This window comes from Agelaius phoeniceus, chromosome 1 (genome assembly GCF_051311805.1).
Source record: "Agelaius phoeniceus isolate bAgePho1 chromosome 1, bAgePho1.hap1, whole genome shotgun sequence".
NCBI classification, from domain to species: Eukaryota; Metazoa; Chordata; class Aves; order Passeriformes; family Icteridae; genus Agelaius; species Agelaius phoeniceus.
Window position 1 is genome coordinate 104136379 of NC_135265.1, and position 15838 is coordinate 104152216.

At 40.9% G+C, this 15838-nt stretch overlaps 1 protein-coding gene across 4 annotated transcripts in view; it reads right to left on the reverse strand.

Moving 5' to 3' along the window:
* LOC143694989 (uncharacterized) overlaps positions 1–15838 on the reverse strand; it is a 126272-nt gene that overhangs the window by 99775 nt on the left and 10659 nt on the right. For 3 of the 4 annotated variants that reach the window (XM_077184342.1, XM_077184352.1, XM_077184337.1), the window contains exons 2-5: positions 15102–15182; positions 12260–13434; positions 6934–7070; positions 3755–3912 (exon numbers count right to left, since the gene is read on the reverse strand). In XM_077184342.1, the coding sequence (XP_077040457.1) occupies positions 3755–3912; positions 6934–7070; positions 12260–13434; positions 15102–15159 (1528 nt within the window). In that variant the 5' untranslated portion in view covers positions 15160–15182. The remainder of the gene's footprint in view (positions 1–3754; positions 3913–6933; positions 7071–12259; positions 13435–15101; positions 15183–15838) is intronic. The other variant, XM_077184338.1, reaches the window with a different exon arrangement.

The window sequence follows — 15838 nt, forward strand, 5'->3', positions numbered from 1 at the left end:
TAAGGCTGGAGTACTCCTCCAGTAAAAATAAGATTTTTTTCTTATTGACAGAGATCTTTATACCTTCATTGTATAAAGCAGATAAATTAGTGGGGGTGGAGGGGGGAGGGGAAGAGGGGGGAAAAAATAAATAAGCATTTTAAAATAGAAACTTGCAGCATTTGTAGCTCTTCTAGTCAGATCCCCCCAGTCTTAACACCCATTTTTGTTACTGCTTAATTGCTTAGGCACTGAAAGAAGGAGGTTCAATGTTGAAACTGTGTAAAAAATAGCATATTACATAGCAGATGAGCGCCTTTTTTGAAATCCCCCTGCTTCCATTTTGTTTTTCCACCTATCAGGAAGTTGAACTACATGTGTCTCCACTAGTTTGTCATATGCATTTGTATCAAGGCCAGGTCTCTGGCTTGGAGTTCAGCTAATTAATAGTTTAAAATGTTTCTTCTCAGAGTATTTATGAGGGAACAGCAGCTGGGGCTGTCTGATCACTTTGCCAAGGCAACTGCTTTTTATATTTTCCATCTGGAAAACACAAGGAATAGGATCCAGTTGTCCAAACAAGCATCTAATGTCCTTTTAGGTGCCCTACAGGATGGCCACCTGGCCTCCAGCTGCTGCTGCAGAAGGTACAGCCTGGCTGTAGGTCTGCCGTGAGTGCTGCAAATACTTTGGGGCATCTGAAAATGGTCCTAGGTGATTATGGTTAGGTATCAAACAACCTAAAGTGCCCCTGGTACTTTGTCAAAAAGTACATATTAACATGAAGAATTTCTGCATATTAAGTCTCTTTGTTCCCATGTCAGTTGGTCAGAGCACAGCAAGCCCCAGAGAAAAAACACAACCAAAGAGTGTCTAAGCTCCCTCTAGAGCAAAAAGCCTTTCCCCATGCATCATCCAGCATGCACCCTCCCCTAGCTGCATAAAAAGGAACCAGGTAGATATTAACCTAAGAAAGAAAATCTGAACATAGCATCTACTCTTGGTTAACTCCAAGCCTCCAGAACAGCAGGAAGGGGTTCTTAATAGAAGGTGAAGGTCTCACTGCCATGAGCAGATTTTCATCAGAAAAGCAGATGATGGAAGAAAGGTCAAAGCCAGCAATCATCTTCAAAAAGTAGGTATGGTGACAAGGCTCCTGGATGGTGTGCCCTGTCCATGCCAGGTTGGCACTCAATTTTCCAGACACTGTGTTCTCTAGCTCATATGAAAAATGTCCTACAAAAGTTCCAAAACATCCTAAGCAGTATCTCTTCTTCAAAGTGGATGAGACCACTAGCACCAAGATAAACTCAGAAACACTTGGAATTTACTAATTAATTGCAGTTAATTGATCTAGAGATAGGTTAACTCTCCACTTTGAAACTGAAGTCCATGATGTAGTACCAAAAGCAGATGGAGGGCCAGTCACCTGGCCAATGTCAGGAACACTTCAGAAGCTAAAAGACTTCATTAGAGCAAGCAGAACTCTTAAACTTGCTGACAAACCATCAATAAGGGCATGATGAAGCAGAGACAGCTGACAGGAGTGTCGTGACCTTTGCCAGCCAAATCATTGGCCCATCATGCTGCTCAAAAAAACAGCATTTAAAATTCACACCTAGCTCATGACAACCAAAAATATTGACTAAAAGGTAAGGGAAAAAACCCTATTCATTGTATAACAATTAATTCAATTGCTTTGCTGAGAGAAGGGGAGACAAAACCCCATCTCTTTGCGGATGTCATTGAAAGGATAGACTTTGATACATATTTGCATAATTCCCAGACTCATTAAGTTCTAGAAATGGTCAGAAGTTATGCAGAATAGAACACTGGAAGCTACAATTCTCTGAATAGCAAAATCATTGTTAACAGAGTTAACAGCTTGAAAACTGGCAGCTTGTCTCCCAGTCAAAGAATTATTTCAGGCAATCAGTGAACAATCATATTGCATTAAAAACACAAGTACTGGAAGAATATTCCCAGGGCTTGCAATCAATTTTTTTCTCCTCTATCCAATTAAGGGGTTCAGATCAGAAGCTAGATATTAGGTTTCCCAAACCCTGAAGATGCAGGTTATCCAGGCAGAGAAGATGAAGGATCTGCCACCCACTATTGCAATGGCTTTTAGAGCTAATGCAGGTCCAAGATGATATTTAAAGAGCATCATAGCACACATTCTGCAAAACCAAAATTAAACACTTCTGATGGTGATAAAATAGCATGATAAAGATCGACCTTGTATGGTATGACTCATTGGGAACAAAATTCTAGTTAAGCGAGACAACGAGTCCAGGGAAAACCAGTTACTTTCAGATGAGGAGTGAGGTACTCATCTCTGTATCTTTCAGGAGTGATCAGAGAGCCAAGGCAGTGCCGTCAAAACAGTCAAATCAGGCATCAAAAGAATCAATCAGCCCCTTATTTCAATGGCACTGAATTGTATATATATTGTAGACAGGAATGTACCAAATATGATCTTACAGGAAATTGCATCATCTGCCTTCTACTTTACTAACTTCCAGTCAAGACTATTTCCAGTTACAGCCTTGAGAAGAAGCGGTTTTGTGCATGGGCAAGTTTGTTGAGGTTGTAATCCTGATAATTAGGGACCATATCAGAAAAGCACAGCTGCTTTGGGTCAAAATTAGCTTTGGGATGGGTGGAACAAGAAGAGAAGTGAAGGCCAGAGTCAAGCAAGAGGTAATAGATAGTCAAGTGGCTAATTTTATATAGCTGAGGCAAAGAAGCTGTTCATAAAAGGCATTGTCTAATTATACACTGACTACTTAAGAGGTAAAATAAACAGGAGGATAAGAGAGCAGGACTATAATATCAAAGCTGAGAACTGGAGGAGGTCAGAAACAGCATCAACAAAAAGAAAAACAGACTGCTTGGAGAATCATATTCTTTGAATTTTACACAGTGTCTTTGTATTGCATGACTCTTTGAGAAACATTAGTTGAACTATGCTTCCTTTTTGCTTAGTATGAAAATAGTAAGGAAAAAGTAATGTATATTGATTATTTCTATTCTGTTGGAGTGGAAGCCCAGGACACAGATTAGGTTCTTCATTGCAGGCTAAAGCAGGTCCTAAAAGCAGAGCTGGGTAGGGAGAAAGAAGAGAGTATCAAGCCCTTCTGAAACTTTACTCAGATGCAGGTAAGCAGATCAAAAATCTGGAACATCTCATAAACCCTTCTTTGCTTTGGAAAATTAGAGCAGAGGACAAGCTATTTTTACACTTCTGTTTCATCTTCTACAGTGGAAGCAAAAGACTGATTTGCTGGTGCTATACACGCATATGCGGACAAATACTCATTTTTGTCACCTCCCACCCCAGAGTTACTTATGATTTCATGCATATTCCAGTTTAAATGAAGTTCTTGTATACTCAGCTGGGGCCAACACTTAATAGGCTTTCAGATTATTAGAATGAGCAGAGCCTCAGTTAGAGGTGTCACTTTGAACACTGTGCACACCTCAGGCCTGTGAGATTCCAGTTGCAGAGCAGGTTAAGTTAGCCTTGCTGTGTGATCTTCACCTGAATGTCTGTGCATCCCACCTGCTCCATACTAGTTCAGACAACCTATTCTAGGCCTAATGCTCTGCAGGAACCCAGCTGTTGGCTTCATATTTAACAAGCAAGAAAGAGAGGAGAGGAAAGGCAGCGCATCACAGCCGTGCACAACAGCTTGGGCCAGTGCTTACAGGAGCTGATGGACTCTACAAACTGGTTTATCACAAGTGCTAGAGAATGAGGTTTTGTACTTACCTGCAATTCTGTTAAGCATTTTCTGGTCTTCCTCCAACATTTTCACATATAGCACTTGGTTATTAAACTCTCCAATCCCATGGAATGTCAAATTAAGGTCTTTACCCTGCAAGATGTCTTCCACTTTAGTCTTGCTTTTCTTCAGTGCCAGAACAGCCCTTAAAAGTAAGCAGTATATAAATACTGAAAATTATTAGGTTTTTGACATATGGAAATATTGTTTTATTTTATTGCCAGCCAATATACCTGATTTTTACCACTCTGCAGCACTATGCAAGGTATCACAGGCACACTTGTATTTCATTGCTAATTCTTTTGTAACAGTTAGAAGATTTAAAATAAAATACATCTTTCACTTCAACCTTAGCTTATATATTAGAAGTGAGTTCTGTTAGTGACGTGAACATTCAAAATATTAACATTCCAGAAAAGATATGAATATATGCTACTGAAGAGTCAAAAGGGATAAAACTGAACTTCCATTTGTGGCATGTAGTTTAAAACTTTCTCACTGTCATTTACAACTGTTTTAGTTTAAGAATAAAATTAGTCAACCAAATTCACTCTCCCACCTGAAGCACAATTAGAATTTTTCTCCATTATATCCTCCTATTCCAGTCTAGGTAAAAAGTATCAGATTGATGGTTATGTTCTGAGCTCTGCATCCCATGTTAATAAAGTTTAAATATGCACCTTACTGTGCATATTTAAAGATATTTTTGAGAAATCTCAAAAGTGAATTATCCAAAGGCATTGATACTGCAAATTAAAACATTTTTCTTAAAGACACAGAAAAAGTATAACAATTAAATTTCTAAATGTAGACACCAAGAATTCCAACAACTTAACACCTGCTGAAGTTTTAGAAGTGCCCTTCTTTGCCCTGGTGTCTGAGGAAGGGGAATCCTGTCAGTCTTCAAACTGAGTTTGACCAGAAGCATTCTACTAAGGCTTCATACTTCTAACAAACTGCAGCATGATTAAGGATGGCAGGATACCATCCCATAGCTTTCTGGGCCTTCTGCAGCCACATTTACTTTATCATTACACCTAAAACAAGTTTTCACTGAATTCATTCCACTCCTAAAAAATTTTGGACCTATGTAGCATACAAATAGAAACCGGGCAGTAAAACCCACACAGCACAAACTAATGCCCTTTGGAAAGTCTCTTTAATGCATACAGAGGCCACTCCAGCCAATGTTGTGAACAGTCCTCACCACTACACAGGAGTTATTTCAGCTATAATGGCATTAAAGCAGCTTCTTTCCAAGACTCATGGGAACCCAGCAATAAAGATATAGCACGGAGAGGACTGAAGTTGGAAAGAGTGAATTCTTTGCAGAGGGTTTTGAATTTTCCACCTCAACAAGCATGGCTAATCTAGTCCTTCGTTTAAGTTCATCATGTCTAAGCAAAAATTAAATACTACTAAGACAACTTCTCCCATCAAAATGGTTTCTGTTACAAGGGACCTTAAATATCATCTAGTTCCAACCTTCCTGCCATGGGTAGGAACACCTTCCAGCAGACCAGGTTACCCAAAGCCTCATCCAGACTGCTTGAATATTCCACAACTTCTCTCTGTTCAAGGCCTCACTGTAGTAAAGAATTTCCTATCAGTATCTAAACTAAACCTGCCTTTTTCCAGCTTGAGGCCATTCCCCCTTGTCCTATGTTAATGTAAAAATTTCAGCTCCAGCTCCTGCCCTTAGATGTGAAGATGCCTCCCTCCCACTGTGAGGGGCTGGGCCAGCTGTATCAGCAGGGCTGCTAGTTTAAAAATTGAGAAACAATAAAGCTCAAGGCAGTCTTTCATATGACAGCACAGAGCAGTGGCCACTGAACTACAGCCTTGTTTAGAGGAGCTATGGAGGCAGGTAAAAGATACAGGATGAAAAACATTTGGCAAGGCAGATCTGCTTTTCATTGGGTATGTCCATTATTTTTACATTACAGACACACATCCACTCTTAAGCTCATTAACACTGCTTAGCTCCACTCACTTCCCTAACCAATTGATTCCCATTTTGATTGTGGCTCTCAACAAGCTTCCTATCCTCTTGGACATCAGCCTGCCCAGTCAGCAGCACTGGCACAGGGTTTTATTACTGAATTACTGTACGCTGTCTTCTGCATGTCTCCTTAGCCCATATAACTCTTATTTTTTCCCTTCAGACCCTAAAAAAAGTCTTTGCAATGAAAAAATAAGGCAGGTAATTTTAAAATAAGGCACATACAAGCCTGTCATATGCATCTTAATCATGCTTAACTGGTGCTGCCTGTATGGGCAGAAGAGGTTTTTTTCTAGTCATATTGGGTTTTTTGACACCTTTCCAGCTAGGCATTCTGCTTTACACCCCAGCAGATCCTGTGTGACACTCATATGGTGTTGAGGCCTGTTTTTCATTCCCGTGCTGATACGTGCCAGGGCCCCTGGAGAAAGGGCTGTTCTCACCAGGTTCCCCCCTCTACCACATGATGCCTTCCCAGGCACATAAGGGCCTTTCCTTTCTGCCTCCTTATGTCAAGAAGTTCCAGGTTTCCCAGTGTGGTACAGTAAGATAAGGCTTAGAGAAAAAACTGCAGCAGACTGGCATTATTTTCTGGACCTTTCTTTCAATTCTAGCCTTCCTGACCACAGGGTAGGTTTCCTCAGTCATCTGTCAATAGCTCCATCTTAATTCACAGGGCCCCAGTGACAGCTCACTGCTCAAATTCAACAGGAGAGCTGCTTGGGAAGGAACTAGGCAGACTTTTTTTGTTGTTTTCTTCTTAATGCAATGTATCTTAACAGCTAACATTTTCCAGCTGATAAAAGTATGGCTGATCTGAAAAGCTATGGTTTCTCAAAAGACAGCAGCTCGGGGAAGCTTACATCTGCTGAGCTAATTTGTGGCAGTAACACAGTAAGAAAGCAGTAATACTATTTACAGCCACACTGCTTTTTCTCTTCACCCCGTGGCAGATAAGAGAATTCCAATCTCTGATGCATCACAGCTAGCTTTTGTAAAGATCTTTCCCCACAGGTACTGAAAGCAAGCCAGAAACTGATAAAAAAAATGTTTAAGAGGAATTGTGTGTAGGCTCTAATAAAACATAATGATTCACAATAGCAGCAGTAAGGTTACCACATTTACAGAAAAATTAGCTGCTCTTGAATTTCATAGGATTCTTACTTTTTCACTTCTTCTTCTGTTCCCAGATGAGCTACTATTATAGTAAGATGCATAGTTTGAACTGGGAGAAGAGCTCTTGATAGGTCAGGTTCTTTAGAGAATATGAGTTCTTGAACATCTTCAATTCTGTCCAAAATCTGCGGTGGAGTAAACAGGAGAAAGAAATAAATTTTCATTTTGAAATGCCTACACATTACTGGAAAAATTCAGAATGCCAAAGCTTTACACAACCAAAAATGCAACTCAGTGTTTAAGCCAGGAACCCACAAAGCCACCTTCCTCTCCTCCCCACCCCAGATTTATCATGCAGCAACTTTCAGTTTCATACTTGATTTTTCAGGAATTGATTTATCTGTTTTCCTTTTTAAAAGCCTACAGGCTAAATTCATAGCTCTCCTGTGAACCAGAAGCCCTAGATCTTAAAGCAGGTGTGAATCTGATCCTTAGAATGTTAGATAAAACTCACAGCTCTGTGTAAATATTAATGGGATCTTCGTGCAGTTGTCAGTCGTTAATAGACTGTGGAAATTAAATGGCATTTCCATAATTAATCTTAGGCCATTTTCTGATTACAAGTTTGATCACAGATTAAACTGATATCTCTTCCCAAAAGGAAAATGTAGCTGCAAACAAAGTAGATTGACTGGGTAAACATGCTGTTTTCTGAGTAGTGTTTAGTGTTTCTCAGAACTGTGTGGCCAGTTTCTGGCTCTTGTGGATCTATCTGTGTCTTTTCACAATTGACTCCAAAGATTTTTCTTTTTTCAATATGTGCTGTTAAGGTTTTTAAGCCTGCCATGGGAACAGGCAGGAGAGAGAATAATTAATTCACACAGGTATTAAGTGTCTGGTGGAATCCCAAGTTACAAAGAAATCATTTATAGATTTTCAGGTTATTTCAGTGAGAAAACTCTGCCTTACATGCCTAGGTGCTCACACATGTTGGAGCTGCCCTTTATTCTTACATAGATCGAAACAGCTGAGTCAATACGCTTTTGTTTTGCAATCTTTCTCCATAAAGCCTAGCAGCCATTGTGCAGCCCAGTAAATAGTCCCACAACCTGCACATCAGAGGAGATTAGCATAAAAAGTTCCCAATAAACACGAGGATAAAAGCCTCACACAATTAAAATAAACATTTGAAGATGCAAACTCCCTGAATTCACCAACCCTTATGGTACATTTTTCACTGTGAAAAACACATGACTGACTCTACATTAAGTTAATTCCTACTGCAACTGAAGCACAATTTATTGCAGCCTGCTATTTACAGCATATGTTTAGATTGTAAAAACATTGAGCAAGAATCAAGCCATCAAGCTGTCTGACCACACAAACTACAACCTTTGCCTCAACAGACTAGGCTAAGTATTAACAGTAATTCTACAAAAGAGCCTCCTGTTGTTCCCCTTTACCCAGTCTTTCCAAGAACATCCTTCAAATAAGAAAGAAGATGCTTTTGCATTTCAGTTTGAGGCTTAGACATCTGGGAAGCTGAGTTGGAGTGAAATTCTCTCACATAGATATTTAACTATTACAGAGCAGTATTAAAGTCTTTTCTTATCTTCACATATGATTCTTCACAACTTCCTGCTCCTACTCCCATGGGAACAGTCTACCCTATCACTACACTTTTTTTTTTTGGTGCATCAGTCTTTAGCACTTTTCTATAAATGCTGTGTAATTGATGGGATAGCTGGGGGGGTTTTGGGAAGTGCAGAGCAGGAAGGAAGTACTTAAAATGGAGTACTGAAAGCCTGAGACCACAACATCCTTAGATTCAATCCAGTACAAGCCTGGTGTCCAGCCTCCTGGAGCCCTGCTTAGACACAAAGAAAAAAAGAGCACTGCACCCACCAGGACTGGAACAGGGCTTTTCCTTTCTACTCTTGAAAGGGAGAAAAATGTTGACAGCCCTAAGCCCTGCCACCTGGAGAGCTCTCTTAAGTGATTAAGGCAAAATAATTATTCCCAAACACTAACAGCATCTTTAAAACCCTTCTGTAATTGGCAAGGTCTACAGAGCTGCAGACCACCAAATTGTATGGTCAGTGAGATCAGGAGCCTCTGCTGTAGAGGTAAGAGCATTTAAAATTGTCACAACACTATTATATGTGCATGTACATATGTGTATATGCACACACATTTGGCCAGCAGATCGAGGGAGGTGATTTCATACCCCCACTCCATTTGGTGAGACCCCACCTGTGGTGCTGCATCAAGATCTGGGGGCCCCAGCACAGGAAAGACATGGACTTGTTGGGATGAGTCCAGAGGAGATACACCAATATTACTAGGTGGATGGAGCACCTCTCCTCTGAGGAAAGGCTGAGACAATTCTGTTTGTTTCTCTTCTGTTCCTTCTGCAAAAGGAAGTGCTTCAGAATAACCTAATATGCTGCCTTTCAGGAGCTGAAGCAAGACTTAAAGACAGATAGAGAGGGACTTCTTACAAGAGCATGGAGTGACAGGACAAGGAAAAAGGAGATTCAAACTGGAAGAGAGTAGGTTTAGATGAGATATTAGGAAAGAAATATTGATTGTGAGGGTGGTAAGGTACTGGAACAGGTTGCCCAGAAGTTGTAGATACCCCATTCCTGGAAGTATTCACAGCCAGGTTGAATGGAGCTCTGAGCAGCTTGGTCTAGTCAAAGGTGTCTTTGCCTATGGCAGGGGGGTTGAAACTAGATCACCTTTAAGATCCCTTCCAACTCAAACCATTCTATGATTTTTACCCACACTATGTACATATGCCAACCTTACAGTACTGCACTCTTCAGTGCTTCTTTCAAGGACTCACACAGGACAGTGTCAGTAAACACTGACACCCTTAAGGGTAGCACTTCAGAGGAACACAAACTTGGAATATCTTGGACAGAGCCTCCAAACAGGGATGCCAGAGCTGCCAGATTACCAGAGCTGGTGTGAATGCAGGGAAACCTGTAAGAGCAGAATTTGAGAAAAGAAAAGGAAAAAAGAGAGAGAGAAAAGAAAAGGAAAAAGAGGTGAAAGACATTCATTGGGCTGCACAGGATGTGGTCCCAGGCCATATATTAAGACACTGAAATCTCATTAAAATAGCAGAATAAGTTAAGCATTCATGACCCTTCAAGCTGTTCCATGATCTCATTCCTCAGATGGCAGGAAACTTTCCAGTTTCTAGCTTAGATTTATTCTTTGCCCACTTCATACCCATTTGTTCATCTGCCAACATTGTCTTCAGCTTACACAGTTATTTTCCCTTCCTGGCATTTATCTTCCTGATGTGCTCTGCACTTTTGTTCACCTCTCAAAAGCCAGTCATATGTAGGAATCACAAAAGTTATATGAGGCCATCCTCCAGATAACCTTCAAAGATCATTCTCTGCCCAAGACAAAGCCAGAGCAAATAATTGCCTACCAAGAGGAAGGCACCTTTGACGCCTCCCTCTAACACATGTGTAAGTGTTTTTACACTTCACTTAGGTAAAAACAAAAACTCAGAAGCCTGCCAAAGCAAGCTACTGTACTGCAACTGCTTGTCACACTGGAGAAGAAAAAAAAGGAAAAATTCTGTGCAACAGATACATCATTCTTACTTAATTATTGCCTTTCAGCAGCATAAATAGTCGTGCCAGATAATGAATGAAAGCTTAAGCTAGGGAAAAAAAGGAACTAAGTTATATATTGCAACAAACAATATCTATTTGGTTCATTGGAAAATACATCGTAAACTTCTAGTAGAAGCGGATAGTAGAATGTTCTATTTTCACTCTGTTCAGACAAGCTAATGTTCAGGTTTTGTCTTTTACATTTTTATAGGAAAAGTTACCAAGATACATATATATTATATAAATGATAATAATTTACAGAATTTACATACTGTTTCTCCATTCCGCCCATGCTAGCTGGGCACAGAATTTTCTGAATCAAATTAAGATTTTTTCCCCTGCCTGTCTCCGTCAGGTGGAATAGTCTGCTCGTTGTCTTGGCATTTCAAAGGCTTCTCTTCATAAAATATTTGTGTACACAGTCATCTGCTGCCCCTACATAAAGGCCATGGGGCATGTCCCACCTCACAATGCTGGAACAGAATCCCATCCAAGCTCCCTTGGGATAACAGCAGATACTGGGACAAAGTGAGAGCTCTCTCTGCTTTTGCTTACCTTGAGCAGCTGCAAAAAAAACCCATTGCAGTTAGCAGGTACCAGTTGTCTGTGAAAGGCTAAAGATTAAAAAAATCTGCCCATAAAAGCATTGCAGTGCTGCTTTGGAAATGAGACATTCCATAGTCTTCCTTCAGAAAGCTTGGAATGAGCTTCAAAATTCACAGCAGCAGAATGGAATAAGTAGTTCAAGGTGACCCAGTATCTTCCCACTTTCTTTACAAGTACAAAGAGTTGTGCAGAAGTTGTCTAAGATTCATTTGAAGTCCCTAACTAGTAAATAAAGTGTGAAATCTTTCTCTCTTGCTATTGTATCATTTTTGGAATTTACTTCCATGGATCATAAGACAGGGCTTGTAGCAGCCAAGACCAGCAGGACAGTATGGTTTATTTCAGAAACAGCATTTACTGTGGTAACTGGAACACTTTAAGTCCCCCACAAAGCCTCTAGAAGAGAATATGTGTATTTGTATTTCCACTGTTTGCTGCACTTTGGTTTAACAAGACAGAGGGGAAATGATCTGTTGCTTTTTCCAACACTGCTTAAACATGGGAGTCACGGAACACAGCACACCTTGAAGTATGAGCATAGAGACTGCACTCACGGATTCTTGAAATTAACCACCTATCTAGGATCTCAGGGCAAGTTTATTGGATAAAAGATGGAGAAGAAAAAACAGATCAATTCTCTATAATCTTCTGCAGAAGAGAAGGAAATTCTCATTCTCCATCGTGAACTTCGGCAGAAAAGACTATGAACAAACAAATCAATACCCTTGCATTAAATACAGCCCTAAGAAAATGTAGGATGGGACAACACAAGATGATGAAAGCCAGGTCTTTTTTTGAAAAAAGATTACAGAATAGAAAATACTAGTGATGAGAGACACCACCTCAGAACCTTTAGAAAGGGCAGTGGCAATCATCGAAGTGATTTTTTTCCTTCCTAGTAGTAACTGAAACATGGATGTGTATAAATACAGCTCTACCTACAAAAACAAAGCACCGCACCTACGGGTTGCTCTGAGGAAGTTAACTCCATCCCAAACCCAGCAAACCACATGGGGTAAGCAGGCAGAATTTGATCACTCTTGGCTTGTTAAGCACCCTTGTAATTAACACAGGAAATTAAACCTAAGTTTAAAGTTAAGTTTTTTAATAAAACAGCTACTTCAAAGTACCTGATCATCTGTTATTGGAATAGCAACAAAATAATTTGGAGACTCTCTTGGACGTTTCTTAGACTGTTCTTGTGCTAGGTCTTCCTTCTGGTCTTCTACAATCCCCCTGGGCTCTTCTTGGATATTACCTTGCTCCTGTCTCATCACTGTACTTCTTTGGTCTTCCTTTTGCAGAGGCAGGTCTGCTTTTAGCTGTTCCTGCTCTTGGCTCTGGTCCTGCAGCTGTTCCTCTATCACCATCCCATTCAGTTCTGCTTTGTCTCCAGCCTGCATGTCATGCAGATCCACCACTTCTGCTTTTTCCTCTTGGCTCTGGCCCTGCTGGGCTTGTACCATTTCTCCTCCTAGATCCTGTTTTTGGCTCGGAGCTCCCTGCGGCACCAGCTCCACCATAGCAAGCTCTCTCTCACCTTCAGATCTTGTCATCATCCCTCCTTGATTTTTTGGGGGGATCCACTGTTCTCCATTACCTAACACTTCCTCACCTTGGTTCTGGAGGCAGGCTACCTCTTCTGGGTCACAGCCCAACTGCAGCTGCACAGTGACCTTGATGCCAGCAGTGCCTTGTCCCCACTCCTGGGGCTGTAGCTGTACAGTTACTTGTGGAAGAGATGGCCCTGGGCCCTGCTGCTGTAGCTGCACCTGCACAGTCACTGATGGGGCTTCCCATCCTGGGCTTGGCCTCTGAGGCTGCACCTGCACTGTCACCTCCGGGGAGTCCCACCCCTGGCTCATGTTCTGGGGCTGCACCTTGACAGTCACTTTTGGGAGCTCCCACCCTGACTCTGTTGGTTGTGGTCCCATGTTTGGGGCTGTGCCTCCTTGCCCTGGCTGCCTCTGTGGATGCACATGGATATCATTCCCTCCCTGCGGCTCTTGAGCAGAGGGCAGTAGCTGTGCTGCTGAGGGATGGTCTTCTTGCTCCTGCTGTACTGGTGAACAGATTTGCTGAGTTCCTTCTGGGCTTTCATCCACCTGAATGTGTTCCTGGACCACCTCTTGAGGCTGAGCTCCCTCTGGACTTCCATCTACCTGAGCCACCTCTTGATGCCAACTCCTGCACAGCTCCCGTTTTATCACCTTCATCCTATAATGCCAAAGCTTTCTTCTAGTCTGAAGGTTCTCCAAGATCCTCCTCCTCTTTCTTTGGGGCTTGAAGTACTTTTTTAAAGGAACTGGAGGAAAAGAAAAGAAAAAAGCCTAACAGTTATTTTTTAAAAATTATTTCTCACAATAGTTCAGACTGGGTTCAGTTCTGCAATTGGACTCACTATGGGGGAGTTTTAACCCGGTCAAACAGCCCAGTCTAAAAACCTCTGGAGAACCTGACAGAAGATTGAACTACTGCTTCTAGTCACTGTACTGTGGTCTTGACTTCTGCTCTTGCCCTGATTAGGTCTCCCATGCTTTAAAGCATGAGTACACCATTTCACAGCATGCAGCACCATAGAGACGGGGCCTTATCAAAGGACTGCAGGTGTGTTGCCTAGAGGTGGTTACTCACAGAGACTGAGAATAGCCTGAGCCAGACTCAGAAGCTGAATTCATTCAGAAACAAGATTGCCTGTGAAGCTCTGGTCTCCTCTAACTGCAGCATGTTACCATCTAATCAGACCTGCACACACAATTTTTTTTCTTTCCTGTGGATACATTACAGTTTTTTCTACAGCAAACTGCTGCCACGTCCTCATTTGTCTTAATGCCTCCCATTCACCCTGTCTCATTCCCTTTTCCTCTTCTGTGAAGTCGCAGAGAGAGATGCTTTTCCCACCCATACTGTTTAGATAAAAGTAGTGAAGGCACAGAAAGAGCAAAAGAATTTTTTTTCCTCCTCAATTCAGAGGTTAATTCCACAGAAGCTCAAAAAGCCAAGAATATTTCTTAATTGGTCAGTGCAGCTCAATTGCACTCAACAGAAACAGCACTTTTTAAAGAAGATGTCTAAGGAAATAAATTCTACAGACCTAACAGGATTCATCAGTATAAGAAAAATATTTTACACCCCAGGTTATGACTGGCCTTGACTAAGTCCTTCCAAGTCATGGCAACACTGAGGGTTTTTTCCCCCCAAAGCTATTAGAGGTAGGCAGATTTTTTTTATAAATCTGCTCTCCAAGACAACCAAAATGTTTGTTCAAATTTCACAGGAAAACTAAATCCCTTCCCACCTCCACAAAACCCACAACCATGAAAAAAGTCAAAACTAAATAGAAGAAGTGCAAAAAAATTGACACACAACCTACATGCTTTAATGCTGGGCAATCCAAGACAGAGGTAATAGTTATCTCCTTATTCAAACCTCCCCCCCCCCAAAAAAAAAAAAACCCTTATTTTTGTAGTGGGCTAAAGATGAAAAGCTTAAGAGACTCATATTGAATTCATATGAAGGCTATTATATGTTCTTTCCAGAATTCAGATGTTGGCACTTTTTTCCATAGAATGGCCTAGTTTTTAAAAGGATATTTGAATGCTTGTATATATTTCACATGTAATTTCACTCATCAGATAGTTACATTACTTATATTCTATTACATTTTAAGAATTTTTCTGACTGTATGTCAAATTTAAAGACTTTAAGAAACTACTAAAGATTTTTAACATGTGAGAGGCCAAGTGCTTATGGAAGTAGACCAATCTTATCACTCTGGAGGCACACTGTGGACATAAACTAGCTATAAAATCAGCTGTTACCCATGATATTTGGGCCTGGACTCCAAAAGAAGATTTTGTCCTTTGGAAGAGTGTTTAGTCAGGGATATGAAGAATCCCTGATCAGCTCAATGATCCTTAATAAAGACACAATCTAACATCGTACTTCATCCTGAAACAGCACAAAACTTACTTTCAAACATCTCACTGACATCAGTTTTGACAAAAACAAGCTCTGCCCTTGTTTTCATGTCTTCAATGTCCAAGTGAGGAACTAGAAGAAAAGAACAATATTGAAGTCTCCCAGAGAAGCCCTTTCACCCATGTAACAGCTGTAAAGCACTTGTTCATTTTTTCAAGTACTTATAATGGCACAGCAGCTCCTGAGACACCATTAAACTCCTCTGCCTTCCTCACAGTCATGGTACTTGAGAAAGCAACCCTTTTTTCTCTCTCAGAAGCCATCATGTAAATTAAGCCTCAAACCAGTGCAAGCCTTGGTAAGTACCTGTAACGATAGTTCAGTTAGCTTCAGAGAATGCAGCATCTAAATTCTCTGTAAACAAGTATTTAGATGCATCTAGGTGAGTCAAAGTTTAATGCACCTACAGTGACAAGATTCATGTCACTGAAACATCATAAACCCCACTGAAATCTTTGTTTTACTAGCAGTGTGCAGCTGAGGCATAACAAGTTAAAAAAAAATCCTCTCGCACTCAGCCTAAGCTGCTCTGTGAAAAATCATTAAAACAGGTAGAAACTTGTAACAAGCTGCCCTGGTGGTGGACATTTGTTGTTGGCTTTGTTAGGCTTCCTCCCCTTAAGTGACATTTAAAACCATATTGTCTCTCTCACATTTGTGCCTGCACAGTAACCTTCAGTAGGGATTTCACAGACTGTCATCAACTTAGCAGAGACAATGCAACAGCT